A 21,425-nucleotide genomic window follows, 5' to 3' on the forward strand; every position below is an offset into this window, starting at 1 on the left:
GTGCTGTGGGTTGACCGAATGAGATGACTGGCAGATGCACCCAAAAAAACAAAGACAAAGATCCCCCGTATAGCCTTAACAGGCTATTGGGGCAAGTGTTGTTAGAGAGCACCTTTGAAAGCCGGAACGGTACACGAGGGGGTGGGTGGCCAGCACCACGCCCGACCGCCTTTGTATCCCTAGTGGCGATGTGTACACACTGCACCAGGTACTCAGTTTAGGCTGAGTCGACCTAGGGGAGGCCAAAAACTGGCTCAGATAATCGTCACCGGTGTTGGCCGTGAGCGAGAATTGGGTCGCCGGGTTCATAGGAGCAGCGTGCTAATCGCTGCGCCACCGCTCCCCATTTGCACGCGAACATGCACACTCAGCCACGCAATTAACGCAAAACTATCACAACGCAGACCACCACAAAGCAAGGGTCTTTGCATGTAAAACGTCACAACTATGTGTTTTATGTAGAAGGGCCATTTCCTGAAACGTCACCTATTATATATTTGTTTTACTAGTAGGAACCTTCTGGTTACACCAGCCCACAGGAGATGTTTGTGTCCGTCCGTCCAGCAGGGAGGGGCTAGGTGGGGAGGGGAGGGGCTGGGAGGAGCCGGGTGGGGAGGGGCTGGGTGGGGAGGGTGGGGCTAGGTAGAGGGTGGGAGGGGAGGGGCTGGGTGGGAAGGGGCTGGTCACCCCGTGGTGCCCTTATAAAACTCAACGTTTAACCTACTCACGCCGGCTTGTGCCCGCCCTCACAGTTGGGCATATTTGCGGAATACACCACGCCGCCGTTGACCCTGTCCATTGACCGAGCAACCCAACGTTCCTACCAGCTCCCTCCGCAGGAATGTGTTAATTTTAAGGCCGCAGTGTTATTGATGAATGTGTTGAGTCGTTTTTTAATGTCATTTGTGCTTGTGCACGACTGTCAACGCAGCAGCAGCATCACCAGATAATGCATTGAACGAGAAATGTGGAATGCGGCACTCACGTAGTGAACGTTGCATCTCCCTTGGCGTTAGCGAACGCCATCTGCATAAATGACGTCACAGAGCTGTTGCACGTGGTCCCGGCAACCGCCACTCCACCAAATTACTTGGCGATATCGCGTTAACGACGGCGCATAAACACAAACAACAACAACAACTCACACTCGTCAATGACATCGTGGCCTTAAAAGGAAAATTATTTAATGGGCGACGTTTCGGCCGATGCCCCTTCTTCATTGGATTTACACACCAGGTGGCGCTCTACCGTGCCACGTGCCCTGCGAGAGGGGTAATCATTGCAAGGAAGGAACGCTGCAAGTCCTGGAAATATGCAGAAGAGAAAAAAAAACACATGACGGTCAATTAACTGTAATTTGAAACGTTTGTTGTTTAGTGAATGTCATTAGACACTAAGTAAAAAAAAAACGCTCCCGTTCCAATGTTCGTGGATGTGACGTGGAGGTCGTTGAAACTCACTCTGACAGCCCGATGGAGGAGGAGGTGGTGGTGGTGGTAATGTGGACTGTGTAAGGGTGATCCTCGCTGGACGTGTTGACCGTGGAACAAGGGGAAGACCTAAAGCGAGGTCGAGGTGATGATGACAATGATATTATTCTCGGGTTATGGACTGCTGAATCTGTCCCAGGGGTCGTCAACTTGGGGCTCTTTAAGGAGCTGCTTTCGTGACGTGTATTTATTTCAGGGCCCATCGTCTCGTATTCACCACACGGCGCATTGCGACTCGTGACATATTGAGTTTCTTACGCAATTCCAAACAAAAAAATGCCCCTTCTTGTTGTGTTGGTCGCCGACTCCTGGTCTAGCGGAATCTAGCAGAAGGAAGGAAGCGAGGTACAGCGTTGGCCCTGGTGACCTCTTGGACACGCAACAATGTTTCGCTACAAGATCGGAGTGTCCGCTGCCGGCTTGAGATTGCCCATCACTCATTAACATTCATCGCACCCACTTGCAAAAAAAAAATGTTCGATTAAAAACGCTGAAGTTTGAACAAAACCACGCGAAAGGGAACGCGAGATTAAATGTAACGGCTCTCGTATCTGCGAAGTCGACCCCTTTCGTTGTTTGAGAGAGTCAAACAAGAATCGGATACAGCGGGGAGACTCAAATTTTCTCTTTTCATCTCGCTCCACGCTCCCCTCTCACCTCCCGATCCTGTGGGGGCGGTTGCCACCTTCCCTCGGCACCGTCCAATGTCCTCTCAGAACGTTGCCAATTGTTCGCAGGCCAATACAAAACAACGGCGCTTTGTGCCAGGCTAGGTGCACCTTTGAGGCCACGTGAAATGTCGAAGGAGGCCACTTGACAGATCCAGGTGCCGTGCGTTGGCCGACTCGAATGACTGACGAAACAAAGACAAAGGTCCCCCGTGTAGCCTTTAACAGACTGTTGGGGCAAGTGCTGAATTAAATATACTTTTTAATAAATGTTTTTTCCAACAACATCAGAGTGCAGCGTCACATTAAATACGCACTACAATGACAATAGCTTAAAGCGATTTGAAGCATATTTTATGGTTTTTGGGGGGGGGCAGAGCTTTGTGACGTCATATTTGAGGGGGGGGTCTGACTTTTTGTGACGCCGTGTGACGAGGGAGGGGGGGGGGGTCAAAAATCGTCCAAAATCGTCAAAAAACGCGTGACGTCATTTATGGACGGCCTCTTACTTCGTTAATGGGTACACACAGGTAAAAAGCACGTACACGCGCAAAAAAAAAACCACGCGTGCCTTAGTAAATCAGCTTCGTGGCATTTTCAGACCATTCAGATGCAACGTTCAGTCGTCCGAACGCCGCACGCGCCGGAGGCATGCAGATCTCTTCGCTCTGAATGCAAATGTCTTAGCCCAGCGTCATTCCTTTTCATAACACAATTTGGAGTATAATTGGACGAAACTAAATAAATAAATTCGATTTTATTTTAAAACATCTCGGAAGCGAGAAGTTCAGGTCATTTCAATTGGTGACCCCCTTGCCTGGTTCTTTCTCGCCTTCTGCGTCTTCCTCGTCTGTGTTTAAACATCGCCCGAGATTCAGCACTGCTGGTGTAGCCGTAACAGACTTGTGCGGTGCAAGTGCTGTTAGGGGCCGTCCATAAATGACGTCACGCGATTTTTGATGATTTTTTATCCCCCCCCCCCCCCTTCGTCACACGGCGTCACAAAAAGTCAGACCCGCCCTCATATATGACGTCACAAAGCTCTGCCCCCCCCCCCCAAAATAAAACATGCTTCAAATCGCTTTAAACTATGGTCATTGTAGTGCGTATTTAATGTGGCGCTGCACTCTGATGTTGTAGGTTAAAACGTTTATTAAAAAGTATATTTAATTAAGTAGAACGTGTTGTCTATGTTAATTTAAAGTTGCGCATTTTGATGTGACGTCACATTTCTCAAACCCCCTCCCCCTCGTCACACATCGTCACAAATGTCTGACCCCCCCCCCCCTAGGTGCGTGACGTCATTTATGGACGGCCCCTTAGCGAGCACCTATGAAGGCCGGCACGGCCGCGCAAGCGTGCGGACGTCGCGCCAAGTGCAACATCGCGCTCACTTGCAACGAATCACGTCGCAAAAAACAAGTCAGCCTGCGTCAGGGAAACACGCTGCTCGCTGCAAAATTGTGCGCGTGTGTGTGTGGGGGGGGGGAGGAGGCAGAGGAAATGGAGGGGAGGGTGGTGGTGTCGACGCAGAGCAGTGCCCCATGATAATATGCATCAGCCCCCAGTGACCCCCGGGTGTTAGCTGTGAACACTGCCCACGATGCAGCAGCAGGAGCCACGAGTCTTGCCCGGCACCACCCGCAGAACGCGCGTGGGATTCTTCATCTAAATTAGAGGCCCCGTGCACGAATTGAATTACGCAACGGGCGCACGGAGAAATGAACAATTAACGCCTGCCTCGATTGGTGGGTCGTGGAGGGATACGGGGGGGTGCGAGGGGGGGGTGCGGGGGGGGTGCGGGACGATGGCGGGAGGGGGGTGCGTGGGGGGTGCGGGAGGGGGTGCGGGGGGGGGGGTTCGGGGAGGGGGTTCGAAGGGGGGTTCGGGGGGGGGGTGCGGGGGGAGGGGGGTGCGGGGGGAGGGGGTTCGGGGGGGGGTGTGTGGGGGGGGTGCGGGGGGGGGCTGTGAGCAGCGAGCGGCTGAATAAGAATGCCGTTCTTGCGTAGACAATGATGCGTAGACAATGATGAGTAGACAATGTTTGCGTAGACAATGTTACGTAGACAATGTTACTTAGACAATGTTGCGTAGACAATGTTTGTGTTGATAATGTTTGCGTAGACAATGTTACGTAGACAATGTTTGCGTAGACAATGTTTGTGTAGACAATGTTTGCGTAGACAATGTTGCGTAGACAATGTTTGCGTAGACAATGTTTGCGTAGACAATGATGCGTAGACAATGTTTGCGTAGACAATGTTGACACTTTGCGATGATGGAAAATTAGCGCGTGGCCTCGCGACATTTGCAGCGGCCATTGTACGATTTTGTGAACACACAAAACAGGGGACGAGGAGGAGGATGGAGCTACCGGCTCCATGGATTGTGGATTCCGAGAGAGAGTTTCAGCCTAAAAATGCACGATCAAGAGCCCCTCTGACCCCTTTCCTGACCACTTGCCGATTGTGTGCACACATTTATCAATGAAAATAAAACAGCGTCCGAAAATGAATTATAACAACAAGAACAGTGAGCGGTGTTATTGTTCTTCGAGATACTGACATTAATTCAATAAGAATGCATGTACTGCACTCATAAGTTTCAGGCTTTTTTCATGGTATCGATTAGATATTCTCGAATTATTAATACACCTCTACATGTCGTTCATCATGCACTATAATCAATCATTCACGATAATCAATCAATCACGATAATGAATCATTCACGATATTCAATCATTCACGATAATCATTCACGATAACCAAGAATTCCAACACAGCTGTGGGGATGGATGACGACACAATGTTTAAGTTATTTCGGTAAAGTCACGAAGGTATAAAAGAAAATACATCACGATGTATTTTAGTAGGCATAAAAGAAAATGAATCACGATTTATTTTATTTTATACCTACGTGACTTTACCGAAAGAACCAAAGAGTATGGATTCCTGCAGTCACGAAAGCTTCAAATCAAGATTGATGTTTAACTTCTTCAAGGTCCCTTGGTTTGCTAGTTGTAGATTTTACCTTTTTTAAACCCCAGAGATTAAACATCGAACGGTGTGAAGTCGAGTGAACGGGTGGACTTGTCTTGATATTTCTAAAAATCAATAAATCAATATTCACAAAACAATAAAACTCATAAACATAACGTAAAAAGTCACGAAACACTTATGTCAGTATCTCGAATGACAATGTAACTATCAAACTTTATTTTTGGTATGGACAATATCGTCTGAATGTCACCGGACATTCAGAACGCTGTACGGATACAGTTGTCCATATTTATTCACCAACGAGAGAGAGCGAGACGGAGGGGGGGCACAATCAATCATGGGCAGTGCTGAGTGTTGACAAAGGAAACGCCTTGCGCCTGGACTTGAACGAGCTTCCACCGAGCGAAGGTTGACTGATTGACTTCAACAGAGAGCCTCGGTTGCTGGAGAGAAGAGTGCATGGCAGGGAGACGTGAGCTAAGGGGCCGTCCATAAATGACGTCACGCGATTTTAGACGATTTTTGACCCCCCCCCCCCTTCGTCACACGGCGTCAAAAAAAGTCAGACCACCCCCCCTCGAGGATGACGTCACAAAGCTCTGCCCCCCCCCAAATGAAAACATGCTTCAAATCGCTTTAAACTGTCACTGTAGTGCGTAGTTAATGTGGCGCTACACTCTAATGTTGTAGGAGGACACATTTATTAAAAAGTATATTTAATTAAGTAGAACGTGTTGTTTATATTAATTTAAAGTTGCGCATTTTGATGTGACGTCACATTTATCAAACCCCCCCCCCCTCGTCACACATCGTAACAAATGTCTGACCCCCCCCCCTAGGTGCGTGACGTCATTTATGGACGGCCCCTAAGACAAAGGGAACGATCCTTCCCGAATAACCTGCGACTGACTGTTGGGGCCAGTGCTGTTAGCGAGCACCGATCATAATCAGAATACGTGTTCATACTAGAGCAGGGGTCGGCAACCAAAATAACAAGAAGAGCCATTTCTTTCCAATTCGGTACAAAATTCAGTATTTCAAGAGCCGCAGTGCATCTGAGTACATACTGTACATACGTACATATCGTCAAGAAGCAGCCCGTAAAGAGCCGCATGCGGCTCCGGAGCCGTAGGTTGCCGACCCCTGTACTAGAGGAATCCGATTAGCTATACTGATCTTTCTTCACACAAGTCCCGTATGAAGGCCGGCAAGGCACACGAGGGGGTGGGTGGACAACACCACGCACGGTCGCCTTTGTCTCCCCAGTGGCGATGTTTACACACCGCACCAGGCACTTATTTGAGGCCGAGTCGACCTAGGGGAGGCCCAGAACTCGCACAGATAATCTTCGCTGGCGTTGGCGGCCGTGAGCGGGAATCGAACACGGGTCGCCGGGTTCGGAGCGCAGCGCGCTAACCGCTTACACCCCACCCCTCCACATTGAAGGCACAGACACACGCACAGACACACACACAGACACGCACAAGCTGTTTAGGCATGCGGTGGCTGGGCATGCGGGCTACATGACCCAGCCAACGCAGCCTTGCCTGCCGGAGGAGCTCACCGATGGGACTTTGCCCAGATCTTTCAAGGATTTGTGAGCACAGACACACACACACAGACACAAGCACGCACATTCGCCAATTACACTGTGGCCCTATAGGACAATATGTATTAGGGGCGTTTAGGCAATGGTCATTCTTCACAGCACGGGAAGCGAGAATATTTATGAGTTGACTTTTCAGAATCGCCGATAGTGCACGGGTGATTGCGAGGAGCGGGCAGGGAGAGAAAAAAGCATTGAGGGATAGGAGGAATGTGGATTCTCTAACATACGCAGGGTAAATACCTTCTGTCGCATGGCTGATGCAGAGCAACGACTTCAATTTAACATTGAATGCGGCCAAGCCCAGATAACCGCGTCAACAGGAGCAGCGGAGTGGTTATCGATGTGATGTCTCCTTCTCCGTAGTTGTGGATCGGGGCATTGCGTCGTTACACGTTGTTACGCTCTGTTCTGGATGACCACAGTCGCACCACTACTACTGGAAGGTTTTTAATTTTCCATTTGTGCATCAGGTGTCCGGATCTGCTGCCATAGTTTGGCAGTGGGATGCGATTAAGGGTGGACCGTGAGCTCCGTGGAAGACCAAACCCCCCAGAGGGATCTTCTGCGTTGGGTCCTTCATCTCATTCAAGACCTGTCTCATTCAAACTGCTCATAATAAAGGTAGGTGGGCTTGGGCACGACACGTCGCGACTAGAGACGATAGCCGATGGTCAAGATGAGAAAAGGAACGGCAGCCAATGAATGGAACGCGTCCGGGAGTGCATCCACCAAGAAGACGGAGGGATAACATCAGGGACGCCGCAGTGGCGAGATGTTAACTCCCTCGCCTGGTATACAGGAGGTTCGTGGGTTCAATCCCGATCCAGACCCTGACGCCTGCTGTATAAATTTTAGTTTGCGTGTCTCTCTCACCGTGGTCGCGTGGAATTTTCTTCGGGTCCTCCGGCTTTTCCCCTCCACATTTCAAAATCGACGTGCGTTTAGATTATTTGGCTGCCATAAATGTCCACGCGATAAGCCACTTCGCCGAGCTCTCATTTGCGGCCAGGTCGCTTCTAAAAAAAGATCTGTACAGCTCAGTGGGGCCTTACCCGTTAAAATAAAAAAATAGATCAGTTTTAGTTTCGTGTGCAGGTGCTACGTGGGTTGTTTTGCTGCTGCTGCTGCTGCTGTTGTTGTTGTTGCATCGCACGCAAAACCGCGAGAGGTGGCGGCGGCTGTTGGGTGAGGCCTTCATCCAGCAGCGGATTGATCGTGGCCGACGATGGCGACTTAAAACGAACGTCAACCCGCGTGTTGCGAGAAGACGACCGAGACGCATTTTGACTTTGCGGGGTTGTTTGCCAAATTCGGAGGCCTCTGCGCGTCTTCTTTTCCAAGCCACGTGCCACCACGAGTGCACCGATGCATTATTATCATCAGGATCGTCACGCGCGATTCTTATTCGGCTTAAAAGCCCGTTGAGCCTGGGAGCAATTTATAACGAACACAGATAACACTGGGTCAACAACAACAAAATTCTGGCCTGGACTTTTGCAGCTGTTTTAGACTAATTTCAGGGTGCTGATTCCAAATCTGATCTCAGATTTGCTCTATCACATTTCATTTTTATGCCATCGGCATACCACATTTTCATTGATTTTACCCGAAATTAATTCTGTCACTTATGATTGCAAGTTGTTGCGAGTCAGTGACTGCTTTAGTGTTAAAATATGGTGCTGTATTTTTAGGATAGTGTGTTTATAATATCATTTCATGTAGATATCCACATTTATTTAATATTTTTCTTCTGCAGTTTTAATTGAAAATGCAATATTTGATATCTCAAAAACCTGACAAAAACTGATGCCAGATTTGGAATCAGCACCCCAAAATTACCTTAAAACCGTTAGAATACCTTATGCCAGAAAAAGTGTGTTGACCAGTGTAATATATGCGCCGTCCCCAGCAACGATCGCTTCACGTAGTGAATGCGCTGGGGGTAAGAGGTGCCTCGTGTGCGCCTGTCCCACGATCCTCCTGTCAGCTGCATCAGAAAACACGCCCAGCCCAAGGGGGCACTTCAAGCCCGGCTTCCCCGCAACGGGATGCGACGCTAACGGGCGATGCTCATTGTTGCTGATCCCAGAGGGAAGATGATGTTGGCAATGACGATAATGATGATGATAATTAATGGCAATAACGGATGATGATGACGTGAATGATGATGATGCTATGTCAATGACGGTAACAATAATGATAGTTTAACGATTACAATAACGATTACAATTGTAATAAACGACTGGACCACGATGTCTGGCTCAGTGTCCTTTATTATTCGGTTCGTGCTGTACACCCACACGGCTGTCTTTACTCTGTAGCTTCTCCACGGTGCTGACTCCAATGTCGGCCCGATCCCCAACAGCAGCTCCGCTGCTGTTTCTCTCACACAGCCCCCCTTGGCTGTACTCTCTGCTGCTCTTCTCCCTCCGCAGCTCTCACAGCTTCTTGCTCTCTCTCTCTCCCTCCGCAGCTCCTCCTGGCAGCCACACCGCTGCCTCTAACTCGCAGCCCTCCTGGCTGTCTCCTCCCCAGCTGCACACCACTCCGCAGCTTGCTCTTATCTTCGGGGTTGGCTCCCGATCGCCGTCGGCGCCCCCTCGTCTCCACACTTGCCCGCGTGGCCTCACTCTTTTCCGCTCACACCCCGACTGCCTTCCCCTTCCGGTTTACCCGCTTAAAGCCCCGAACCTTACCCCCACGTCACATGACTCCACCCCCCGTGACGTCACCTCCGGAAGGTCGCTTACGCCCGCATTACACCACCCTCCCCCGTAGAAAAATCCCAGCCGACCTCGGCTGACCAATAGCAAATCGTAATGCGGCGAACCGAGCTTCCCCCCCTAAAGGACACTAAGCATATAATGTAACAGCAAGAACAACAACAACGCAATCAACATCAACGATCGTACAAAAGCATGCAATAAATACAACTGTAAGAAGAAAATAACAAGACAACAACACTCAACGAAACGTAAGCGATTTGGAACGTGTGCGGGTCGCCGGCCCGTCCCGGACGGTCGGCGGCCCACTCGCAGAACGGGAACGCGATGAAAGTCGAGGAACGACAGGGGGTAATCCCCCTGTCGCAGCTGGAAGTCCACCGCCGTCCCGTGTCTCTAAAGAGTTAGTCTTGGGCTTGTCCTGTGACCGTGCCCGCAGCTGGGTCGGAAGGGCTGCAGGGCTCGAAGGTCCCGCAGACCTGGCAGGCGTCCTCCGAGCAGGGCCCCTCGTCCCCCGCAATGTCACGGCCGGCCTGTCTGGAACAGGTACGACAGGCGCTCTAGCAAAATCAATGGACGCAGGCAGGGGAGAGTCAGCAGCAACAGACCCCGGCAAGGCAACATTGGGGGATGACGCATCATGTAAGGGAGCAACATATGGTTTCAAGCGCGACGTATGCACAACCCAGCGACGAGACCCAATCTGGACGCGTGCTGTCTGTGGGTTGGGAACCGCAATGAGGCGTACGGGACCATGCCAGGGTTTGTGCAATTTCGGCGAGGTCCCCGGACGTACCTGTGGACAATGAAGCCAGGCTAGGTCCCCAACCTTCCAAGGGCACTCCCCCTCAGACCGTCGCGCATATCGCTCGTTCCGGGCCTGGGCTTTGGCCGTAGCCACGCGGGCATTCTCCCGCGCCTCCGTGACTCGGCGAACCGTGTCCTGAATGTATTCAGGAAGTGGTTTCCGAGGTCCCTTCACCCCAGTTCCCAATTGCACATCCACCGGCGGCACGTTTTCCCGACCATACATAAGGTAAAACGGCGAATATCCCGTAGCCGCATGAGGCGTCATCCTGTACGCCGAAAGCACCCCGGGGATGTGCAGATCCCAATCTGATTGTTGTTCACTCACGGTATGGCAAAGCATGGCAGACAATGTCCTGTTCAGCCGTTCAACCATACCATCCGTCTGCGGATGGTATGGGGATGTCCGTACTTTCTTAGTCCCAAGGCCCGCGCACACTTCCGCCAATAATTTAGAAGAGAAATTCCTGCCCTGGTCCGTGAGGAGTCTCTCAGGCGCCCCCTTATCCATAATATACCCAAACAAAAAGGCGTCGGTAATGGCCGCGGCCGACTGATCAGGCAACGGCCAGGCCATCGGCCAACGGGAGAGATACTCAACCCCTACCAGCAAATATTTATTACCCCTCGCCGATGGTGGAAAAGGTCCCAATATGTCCAGTGCCACCAATTCATTGACTCGAGACACCTGAATCGACTGGAGAGGCGGCACGTAAGGATGTTTCGGCGGCTTACGTTGTGCACACGCAGGGCACGCGCGCACGTGCCCTACGACATCTGTCGCCATGCCGTGCCAAAAATAATGACGTTGCAACGTCAACAAGGTCTTCTGCACCCCTAAATGTAAGAGAGTGTCACAATGGAGGGTTCTAATCAACTCGAACCGCAAGGACGTTGGTACCACCAGGCGCCAACGTTCCTGGAACCCCTCCCGCCACATAAGCAGACCATCTCGGAGAGCGGTTTGCGGCCCCACAGCCGTACTCGGACTCCCATTGTCCTTAGCAGACCGCTTCCGCAAGGACACCAATGACTCATCCATCATCTGTTCCCGGATCCAGACAGACCGCGGCAGATTCAAAACCCCGTCAGCCGGTCCCGGTTCCATCGGAGTGTCCGACTTCTCGACGGCCAACGTGAGCGGCTGAGGGGGGTTTGGAATCGGCGAACACCTATGCGTCCCCGACTCACATTTACAAGGGGCGCGCCGCGGTAATCTGGAAAGTGCGTCAGCGTTCGCATGGCGCACACCCTTCCGATGTTGAATTTGGAAGGAAAATTCCTGTAGCGTGTCCAACCAACGTGCCAACTGTCCGGATGGCTGGTCAATTTTAAGGGCATATTGCAAGGCCGCATGATCCGTACGCACAATAAAAGAACGACCGTAGAGGTATGGTCGAAATTGCCGTAGGAAAAAAACAACCGCCAATAGTTCTCTGCGAGTGACACAGTAGCGGGTTTCCGCAGGAGACAAGACTCGGCTACCATACGCCACGACACGCTCTACACCCCCTTTAGACTGTGATAACACCGCCCCAATACCTGTGTCACTCGCGTCCGTATCAAGAATGAATGGGTGATCGAAATCGGGATAATCCAATGTTGGGGCCGTGGCCAATAGATCACGCAGACTCCGAAAGGCTGCCTCCTCCGGCTGTCCCCAACCAAACTTCCGTCCTTTACCCGTAAGGAGATGCAAAGGCCTCGCAATCGTCGCAAAACCCGGCACGAATCTTCGGTAATACGAGGCAAATCCTAAAAACCGCCGAACATCCCCCACGGTGGCCGGAGTCGGCCAATCCCGGACGCACGCCGTCTTTTCCGGATCCGTGGACACTCCCTCAGCGCTCACAATGTGCCCCAAATAGCGGACGGACCGTTGCAGTAGGTGACATTTCTTTGGTTTGAATTTCAATTTGGCAGAACGCATCCTCGTGAACACTGTCTCCAGCCGCGTCAAATGTTCATCGAATGTGCGGCTGAAGACAATGATATCGTCCAAATATATAAGACATGTCTCCCACTGCAACCCCGTCAAAACGAGCTCCATCAATCTTTGAAATGTAGCAGGGGCCGCATTCAATCCCATCGGGAGACAGTTGAATTGAAATAACCCCTGCGGCGTACGGAAAGCGGTTTTCTCCCGTGAGGACTCGTCAAGGGGAAGCTGCCAAAATCCCGAAGAGAGGTCCAGTGTGGAAAAGAACTTAGCCCCCGACAATGCGTCGAGGGAGTCATCCATACGCGGCAGGGGGTACGCATCTGCCACCGATATCTTATTCAATTTGCGGAAATCAACACAAAATCGCAATTTGCCATCCTTCTTCTTAACCAAGACGACTGGAGCGCCCCATGGGCTGTTAGATGGCGATATAATGTCCGCAGCCAACATGTCTTCCACTGCCCCCCGTACGTGTTCTCGCTCCGCAGGACTCATCCGATGCGAATTTAATCGAATAGGGGCAGCATCGCCCGTCTCAATGTGATGGTAAAGCAAGGAAGTGCGGCCCAAATCCAAATCATCGGAGCTGAACACATCGGAATATGTCAACAACAATTTACGCAGCGCACCACGTTGCTCCATGGACAGGGAAGAATTTTCGTCACATAATTGAGCAACCCAACGATCATCCGAACTCCTTGGCTCGGAAACCCCAGCAACAACTCCCCGGCTATGTGGACAATCATGGGTCACAAACGCCGTAGTGGCATGTGCCACAACCGTACCGGCCGGGACACGGACGTTTTCTCTCCCCGCATTAAGCACCTGTAAAAACGGTAATTGATCCGGCCGGACGATGGTCTGTGCCCCCACTAACGCCAACCCGGTTGTTATCGTGGCGGACGGTGACAACAAGACCCCTACTGCTCCTAGCCGATCAGGCAGGGGCTTCCGATACCGCAAGGGTATAAGCATCTGTGTACCAGGTGGAATGTCCACAGATGCGACGGACAGCGCCTGCACTTGTACGGCCGAAGCAGGTCGCCCCCAGGGCGACGGCAGAAACGAGATTTGACGGCCCCCCGGCAGTTCAATACAATTCTCATTGATTTTGATCAAAATGGGCATCTTAGCCAAAAAATCGGTGCCTAACAAACAAGGAACCGCCAAAGATCTCGATATCAACACAACACCCGAGGCCGACACATCCCCAATAGATATCTTAGCATCCACCTGACCCACGATGCCCATGCTACCCCCGTTCGCAGCGACGCACGACCCATAAACCGGACGCACAGCCCCCGACGGAATGCCCAACAGATGGAAAATGACATCCGATATAATAGTCGCAGACGCCCCCGAGTCGACCAAAATGCGCACGTCCACACCTTGTATGGACCCCGGTACAGTGGACGAACCCGTAGCGGCCGCGACAACTCTCCGTGCCAATTTGCGCCACTGCGTAACTGAATGACAAGGCCCCGTCGATGGCCTTTCTTTAACAACAACAATAGGATCGCGCAACACAGGTGGTGGGTGAGGTGGAAAGCCTTGCCGAGTGTCTGGTGCGTGCCGACATGCCTGTTTCGGAGGATCTTTAGCCGACTCGACCGGTGCCGAGGCCTCCTGCTGCGGCGGAGCCGGGAAGCGGGCCCAGCAGTCTCTGGCGTAGTGGCCCCTACGCCCGCAGCGGAAACATTCGGCCTCGTTGCGCCGAAGCGCAGGCCTCGCCTCCTGACGGTCCCGTTCTGGTAGCATCGCGCGCGGTCTCGGCCCGCCGCGTCCCGTCCATGGAGCGGAGGCGGCCGTCAGTTGTTGAGGGCCCCGGTCATCCGGAACATAGACGGCCTGCGCAGGGTCCCACCCCAGCGCATCCCCTTCTTTGACGGGCCCCCCCGTCCACGCCGTCACTTGTTTCCAGCGACGGAGGTTGAATTGCGCATCGAGACACTTAGCAGCCATCCGGGAAGTTAGCTTCTCATGCCCACACACAGGCATGGGGATCCCTAGATCCCGAGACAACTCCAACATTTTCCCTAATATGAGAGGCTCAAGCAGGTCCTGTGGCGTCTCAGGATAAGCTGCCATGGCCAGCTCCAGCACCGCACCCCTGAACGCCACGGGCGACTCCTCTGGTGCTCGTTGTCGTTGAGCGAATCGCCGATGCGCATCATCTGGTGGCTCATAAGCATCGGCCATTTCTTGAAAAACACCACGTAAAGTTGCCTTCTTATCGGTCGCTATGGAACGGAAGAATCGGACAGATTCGTCGTCCAGAAGAGTCGGCAACACCTCCAAAGCCTCCGCATCGGTCCATCTTGCTGTGCGTACCGCCGCCAAGAAGCGGCAGGCGAACGCGCTCCAGTCCCCACCGACGGAAAATTCTTTAACTGTTGTAAGGTGGCGACTCCGACTCCTCTTCCCGCCGTCTTCCAATGGTGGTGGTTGTGATGGCAAATTCAAAATGGCGTCGGCCCGCGGCGTGGCCAAGATGGCGGTTTGGCGCCACGGAGCGCGCAAAATGGCGGCCTCTTGCCGCGTGGGCAATGGCGGCGGCAGGACAGGCAACGTGGCGGCCCGCGGAGCACCACTTGCATCATCCATCGTCCCTGGCGCGACGAGATGGCATAGATGCGCCAGGACGTCCTGAAGTGCCTCCAGTTGTACCGCCATCGCTTGCCATCGTTGATCCGCGTCTGATGATGTCGACGGACCCGCCACCGCGCCAACATCCTCCACACCCGTTCCCGTGGTCGCCTCAGCCTGGCTCTCCTCCACCACCCCAACAGGATCCGTGGTTGGAGGGAGTTCGTCGTCGTCGGACGAAGAAGCCGATGCAGGCGCCGGATTAACTTTCTTCCTCACTTGTTTCGACATGCCGTTGCACTTCCGACACCAGTGTAATAAACGACTGGACCACGATGTCTGGCTCAGTGTCCTTTATTATTCGGTTCGTGCTGTACACCCACACGGCTGTCTTTACTCTGTAGCTTCTCCACGGTGCTGACTCCAATGTCGGCCCGATCCCCAACAGCAGCTCCGCTGCTGTTTCTCTCACACAGCCCCCCTTGGCTGTACTCTCTGCTGCTCTTCTCCCTCCGCAGCTCTCACAGCTTCTTGCTCTCTCTCTCTCCCTCCGCAGCTCCTCCTGGCAGCCACACCGCTGCCTCTAACTCGCAGCCCTCCTGGCTGTCTCCTCCCCAGCTGCACACCACTCCGCAGCTTGCTCTTATCTTCGGGGTTGGCTCCCGATCGCCGTCGGCGCCCCCTCTTCTCCACACTTGCCCGCGTGGCCTCACTCTTTTCCGCTCACACCCCGACTGCCTTCCCCTTCCGGTTTACCCGCTTAAAGCCCCGAACCTTACCCCCACGTCACATGACTCCACCCCCCGTGACGTCACCTCCGGAAGGTCGCTTACGCCCGCATTACACAATGATAAATTCATGATTTTAGTCTGCTTGCCACTCTACCAACCAAGGTACATTGTGGCCAAAGACAAAGATCCCCCGTACAGCCTCCGCAGACTGTTGGGGCAAGTGCTGTTAGCGAGCACCTATGAAGGCACGGCACACGAGGGGGTGGGTGGCCAGCACCACACCCGGCCGCCTTTGTCTCCCCAGTGGCGATGTTTACACATCGCACCAGGTATTCATTTGAGGCCGAGTCGACCTAGTGGAGTCCCAGGATCGGTTCAGATAATCGTCACTCTTGTTGGCCGCGAGCAGGAATCGAACCCGGGTCGCTGGGTTCGTATCACAGCACGCTGACCTCTCCACTATCTCCCCCCCCCCACACACACACACTGGAAACCTTCTGTAATGCATTCCTAAATTCAGAATCTCTGCAGACGTCACACGCAGAACATTGCCCTTGCAGCAATGATGCCCCGTTCCGGACAAAAACATTAAATGTCCATGCTTGTGGGGGGGGGGGGGGGGGGTGGTACCCCCCCATATCCACCCTTATTTTTTTTTAAGAGATTGCAGATTTTTTTAAAAGAGGCATGCATAACAAATCCATTAATTGAAACATTTACCAACTTAATTAGGAAGCACGCGGAATGCGCTGTTGCATAAATGTGCCATGAAAGGCCTAACACAGAGGCGGTGTGCGGTAAAAACTCGCGGCTGCCGCTGCCGCAATAACAACCCCACCACCCACGTCCGGCCACAGACAGCCCGGCCCAACAAGTGAGCCTTGTGGCTTGTCAATGAGCCGTCTCCCCCATGCCGCAACGCTCCACACCATCACGAATGGGCGAGTGCATTGTCTGGGCATTGGGTATTTTTTTTTAAAAACACCAGCGAACGCAACACAAACACCGCCCCTCCCGCACCTGCTCCCCAATGCGGAAAACATCCTCAAATCTCTTTGGAGGCAGTGCCATCATTTACAGCCCGCAGTCAATCCGCTGCCGGATGAACGTGTCGTCATACGGTAGGGGTTTTATTTGAACTCAGCTGATCACGCCGGTCAGTGCGGGTTTGATCGGTCGATGGGGGCCTGCCCATCCGGGACCGGTGGAGATGTGACCTCGCCACTCGTGTTGGCTGTGGCCGGGAGTGGAACTCGGCTCCATCAACGCAGTGCGCGTCAACTGCTGCGGTCAAAAGCGCCGCGCCATTCGCGAGCGCCGATTATAGGTCAAGCGCAGAGCACAGGCGAGTTGTGTGGTCAGCACCATGCCCCGGTCTGCCTTCGTCTTCGCTCGTTGCAGACTGCACCGGGTGCTAATTTCAGGCCGAGCACACGGGGGGGAGACGGGTTCAAATTCCACTCGCCACCGACATTCTCTGCGGCTGGGAGGCATGGCCAGGAATCCATCTTAGGCAGATACAGATCGTTCACCACTGCACTGCTGCCCCTCTCGTACAACAAAGACCGCCCCCCGCCCCCCCCCCCGCGTGTCGCCTTAAAATAATTGGGGCAAGCGTTGTTCGCGAGCACTTATCAAGGCTGACATGGCACACGAGGGGGTGGGGTGGCCAGCACTCCGCTCGGCCACCTTTGAGTCCCCAGTGGCGATGTTTCCACGCCGCACCATCGGAGCACGAGTCGACTTCGGGGGAAGTCCAGGACCTGTTCAGATAATCGACACTTGTGGTGGCCGTGAGCGGGAATTGAACCCGGGTCGCCGGGTTCCGATCGCAGTGCGCTTGCCACCACTACACAACTGGCATTCGCCACGGAGTGGCGGCGACGTCACCACGGCGATTGTGCCAGGCAAGGTGCACTTTTAGGCCACGTGAAGGCTCGCTGGCAGGTCACTGGACAGACCCAGGTTCCATGGGTTGACCCAGATGACTGGCAGACGCACCACAATGTAGAATTTCTTTCGCACCGTACATATCCAACAGTGTTAAAACACAGTGCATTGAAACACTCCGAAATTGTTACTGCCACTTTAATATGTTGCAAAGTACATAATTCCCAAGAGTAACCACACCTTGGACAAACACCGCAGTCGCCCTCCCCCCCCCCAATGTCCAAACGCCGCCACCTTTCGTGCGGAAGGCCCGGAGAAAAGCTATACCGCACCAATGCATACAACCACCACCAACCCCCACCACACACCAGCTCCCGTACCCCCCACCGCTCCACCACTCCACACGACGGATAGGAGCCAACCATCTGCCAAAACCCGCACGCTCTCCCAAAGCTTCCAGCCGTCACGCTCTCACCACGGCGAGCACTCATCCCCCCCCCCCAGCACGTTACACCGCGCGCAACTTTCTCGTTCATTTGCATGTAAATTGGGTAACGCGCCGCGCGTGCACCTGCCACGCGACGGGGGGTGCAACCCCCCCCCCCAACCACCCGTCCCCCGGGGCAGCGAGGGAGAGGCAGTGGATGAGGTCTGGAGATGGAGATTCGAGCCCAAGACGCCCAACTCTGAACGGGGGGGGGGAGGGGGCGCCTTGGTTTTTATACGGCGAACGCGCGTGGCCACGGGATTTCCAGCAGGTAGCAAGGCTAGCTAGCAAGCCGTGGATGTGCATCGGTCAAAATCATTGTGAAGATAGAAAAAAAAACCCACCCACGAGTTCGCTTGATGCAACATTGGAGGTAGGGTCTTGATTTGAAGCTTTCGTGACTGCAGGAATCCATACTCTTTAGTTCTTTCGGTAAAGTCACGTAGGTATTTTATTGTATTTTATACCTACGTGACTTTACCGAAAGAACCAAAGAGTATTTGGAGGTAGGGCCCCCGGCCGATTGATTTCCCATGAATTATTGCGTGGATCCTTAACCAATTTCGAACATCTAGGACAGACCAAAGCGCCCACAACTTGCCACCGTGAAGGTTCTGCTGCTGATGACAAGTCGATGGCATTCCTTTCCGAAGGTCACGCAGGCGCGCACAGCGTGTGTTGGGGGGGGGGGGGGGGTCCCCCCTACATACAGCGGGCGTCTTCGCAGGAGACGGCTTTAATAAGTGCTGCCCGTACGCGACGCTGACGCAGATTACATTCCGATCCGTGCTGCGTTATTGCCACTAAAGGGTAGCACATGATTTAGCACAATATAGGGTCAGGTCAGTGATAAGTCTCACGACTGTCATCATGAAGGAAACTTTCTATAGTTTTCTACGTCTTTTCGCTAAATGAACAGTGCTTTTTCATTTTTTTTAAGAAGCCAGCAGTAGCCAGTGAAGCTAAAGTAAAAATCGCAACAACCACAAAAATAAAGCAACGTTTAGCAAACGGTGATTAAGACGAAAAATCGTAACAAATCGATGACGGCGAGAAACGTAACGAAGTATCGGCAAAATGAAATGGGAGGAGACAAAACTAGGCCCAAAGCTCAGCAGTGACACTAACCAAAAAAAACCCGGTGAGAATTGATAAAAAAAACAACACAAGAGGTTCTCATCCAAAATCAAGTAACACGCCGTCCCGCGATTGGTTAGGCTTGAGAGCGTGAACCAGCGAGGGGGGTGTGGAAGAAAAAAAAAATCTGCGTTTCCCGGCGGTCTGGCAAGCCGTACCATATGCAAACTCCTGCACGAATTCGGTGCTCGTCATAATGAAATAGATTTTTTTTTTTTTTTTACACACGAAATAAATTGGGCGCAGGAGGCGGTCGATTTAGCGGAATGTCCGTTCTTAGTAGACTTAAGTGGCAACACGTTGACGAAGAAGCAGAGGGCGAGAGTCCGTCTGGGGCAGACTTTTAAAGTGAAAGAAATAAGTGAACAGGCAACAATAATAACACTACGCAAAATGGTTGAATTGGATTATTTGTACCTCTGACCCGAAAAACAATCAAGTTGGTTAATAGACTTGGCAGTATGAAACTCATTAAAATATTTGGCAAGTCAATATATATTTGCATTTTATGCGATTGTACGACAAAAACTGAGGGGGGGGGGGGGTGGACAGAACACGATTTTCAACGGGAATCAATCTTCAAGGAATGTTTCCATTACGTAACGAGGAATTTAATTGAGGAATGAAGCTGACTTTGATTTCAAAAGGTGACACACCACCTTGGCCAACGTGAAAATGCATCGAAGTCATCACAAGTGGCGTACACAGCCCAAACGGTCTTATAATTCCACACAATCGTATCGCGCTAGAAAAGCAGACATTCAAGTTAGTTGACACATCTGATGAGGTCCAGGGATCTATCGGAGCAGTAACCTAGCAAAAGTAGAAAAAATATATCGACCAAAGCAGCAATCCAGAAAGTGCAATATAAGCATCCGGTTTGCCTGCAAAAATATTCTTGATGCACGATTACAATACGGAGTGCCAAGGTTAATCTCTCCCCGAGGTGTGATTTTTATTCCCATCGGAAGCGCCAATGGGTTCAGGCATTAGCACCAACTTCACCCGACAAAAGCCACGTGCATTATAATGTTTTTTTATCTGTATCAAATTCAGGAGAGAAACAGAACGAAAACAAATCCAAACAATTACGTCAAAAACATTATACTTTTGAACATTTTCTAAATCTCAGCTTCTCTCAATTAATTAAATCATGCTTGGAAAGTGTTCTATAGAATCGTGCGATAGGTTTAGATTATTTTTTTCACTACTTTGCTTGCACGGGGCAGAGTTGGTGCGAATTGCCATGTGTGTACTGGCCCCGCCGTGGGTTGTTGGCTGGTTGGGATCACTGCTGGGTTTGGGGGGAGCGGTGCATGCCACCAGGAGAAAGGGGGCTTAACCAGCAATCTCCGTAGCCACCGTCTCCAGCTTCTTGCCGTTCCACACGGTCTTGAACTGCTCCGGGATCGGGAACTCTTTCTGTTGGGGCCGGGGAGAGAGAGAGAGGCAGAGAGAGGAAGGACGACATTTAGCAAAGACAAACAAAGAATTCCCGCATAACCTTAATAAACTGTTGGGGCAAGAGCTGTGAGCTCCTATGAAGGCCGGCACAGCAGACGAGGGGGTGGGTGGACAGTACTACAACCGGCCATGTTTGCCTCCTGAGTAGTGGCTTTTAAACATCACACCAGGTACTCATTTTGAGACAGAGTCAACCGAGGCGAGGTCTTGGACCAGTTCAGATAATTGTCACTGGTGTTGACCGTGAGCAGGCATCGAACTCGGGTCACCGGGTTTGTATCACAGCGCCCTGAACACTAACGCCACCGCTCCCCATCCTGTGTACAGCATAGCCGGACGCACATGCGTGCTACCCGCGTCTTGTTGAAGTGTGGAGTAGCAACTCTCCTTTCTCGTGGAGATCTCAAAAGCCAAGCAGGGGGTTGTAAGCCTGGACAGTTGACCACCAATATTTTTAACCAGACAGTGAGGTCAATCGCATGACGGTAAAACCAGATATGTTTAATTCTCACGAGATTACATTTTGCCAAATTGAGGGAATGAAATGTAATGTTATCGATTTGTTTTGCGTGTGCGATGTCACTGGTAACTGGGCTGAGACCCATCAACTCCCAGCACTTGAGAACGCGGTTCAGAGCCCAGGTGGCTGAGATCTGGATTCAAACCCAGGTTCTCAGTGGAGCTGGCCTCAGCCCTCCATGTTAGCTGTGCCACCTCTTTCCCATCATGCCATTCACACACATTTGGATGATCTATAAATTCAAATTTTATAGAATTAATTTTTATGAAAAAAAATTCCATTAGCATCTAACAACAATTTAAGGGTGTAATCATTATTAAAAAATGCACAGTCAAGCTGAATAAATACTTCATTGTGTGAAAAAATCAACTC

General features: G+C 52.0%; 1 protein-coding gene across 5 annotated transcripts in view; it reads right to left on the reverse strand.

The window, feature by feature from the left end:
- Window positions 1-17,627: 17,627 nt before the first annotated feature.
- LOC144722396 (adenylyl cyclase-associated protein 1-like) overlaps window positions 17,628-21,425 on the reverse strand; it is a 32,920-nt gene continuing 29,122 nt past the window's right edge. For all 5 annotated transcript variants that reach the window (XM_078600633.1, XM_078600635.1, XM_078600634.1 and 2 more), the window contains one exon: window positions 17,628-20,491. In XM_078600633.1, coding sequence (XP_078456759.1) covers window positions 20,408-20,491 — 84 coding nt within the window. In that variant the 3' untranslated portion in view covers window positions 17,628-20,407. The remainder of the gene's footprint in view (window positions 20,492-21,425) is intronic.

The sequence above is a fragment of the Lampetra planeri genome, chromosome 14 (genome assembly GCF_965212315.1).
Source record: "Lampetra planeri chromosome 14, kcLamPlan1.2.h2, whole genome shotgun sequence".
In the NCBI taxonomy this organism is placed as follows: domain Eukaryota; kingdom Metazoa; phylum Chordata; class Hyperoartia; order Petromyzontiformes; family Petromyzontidae; genus Lampetra; species Lampetra planeri.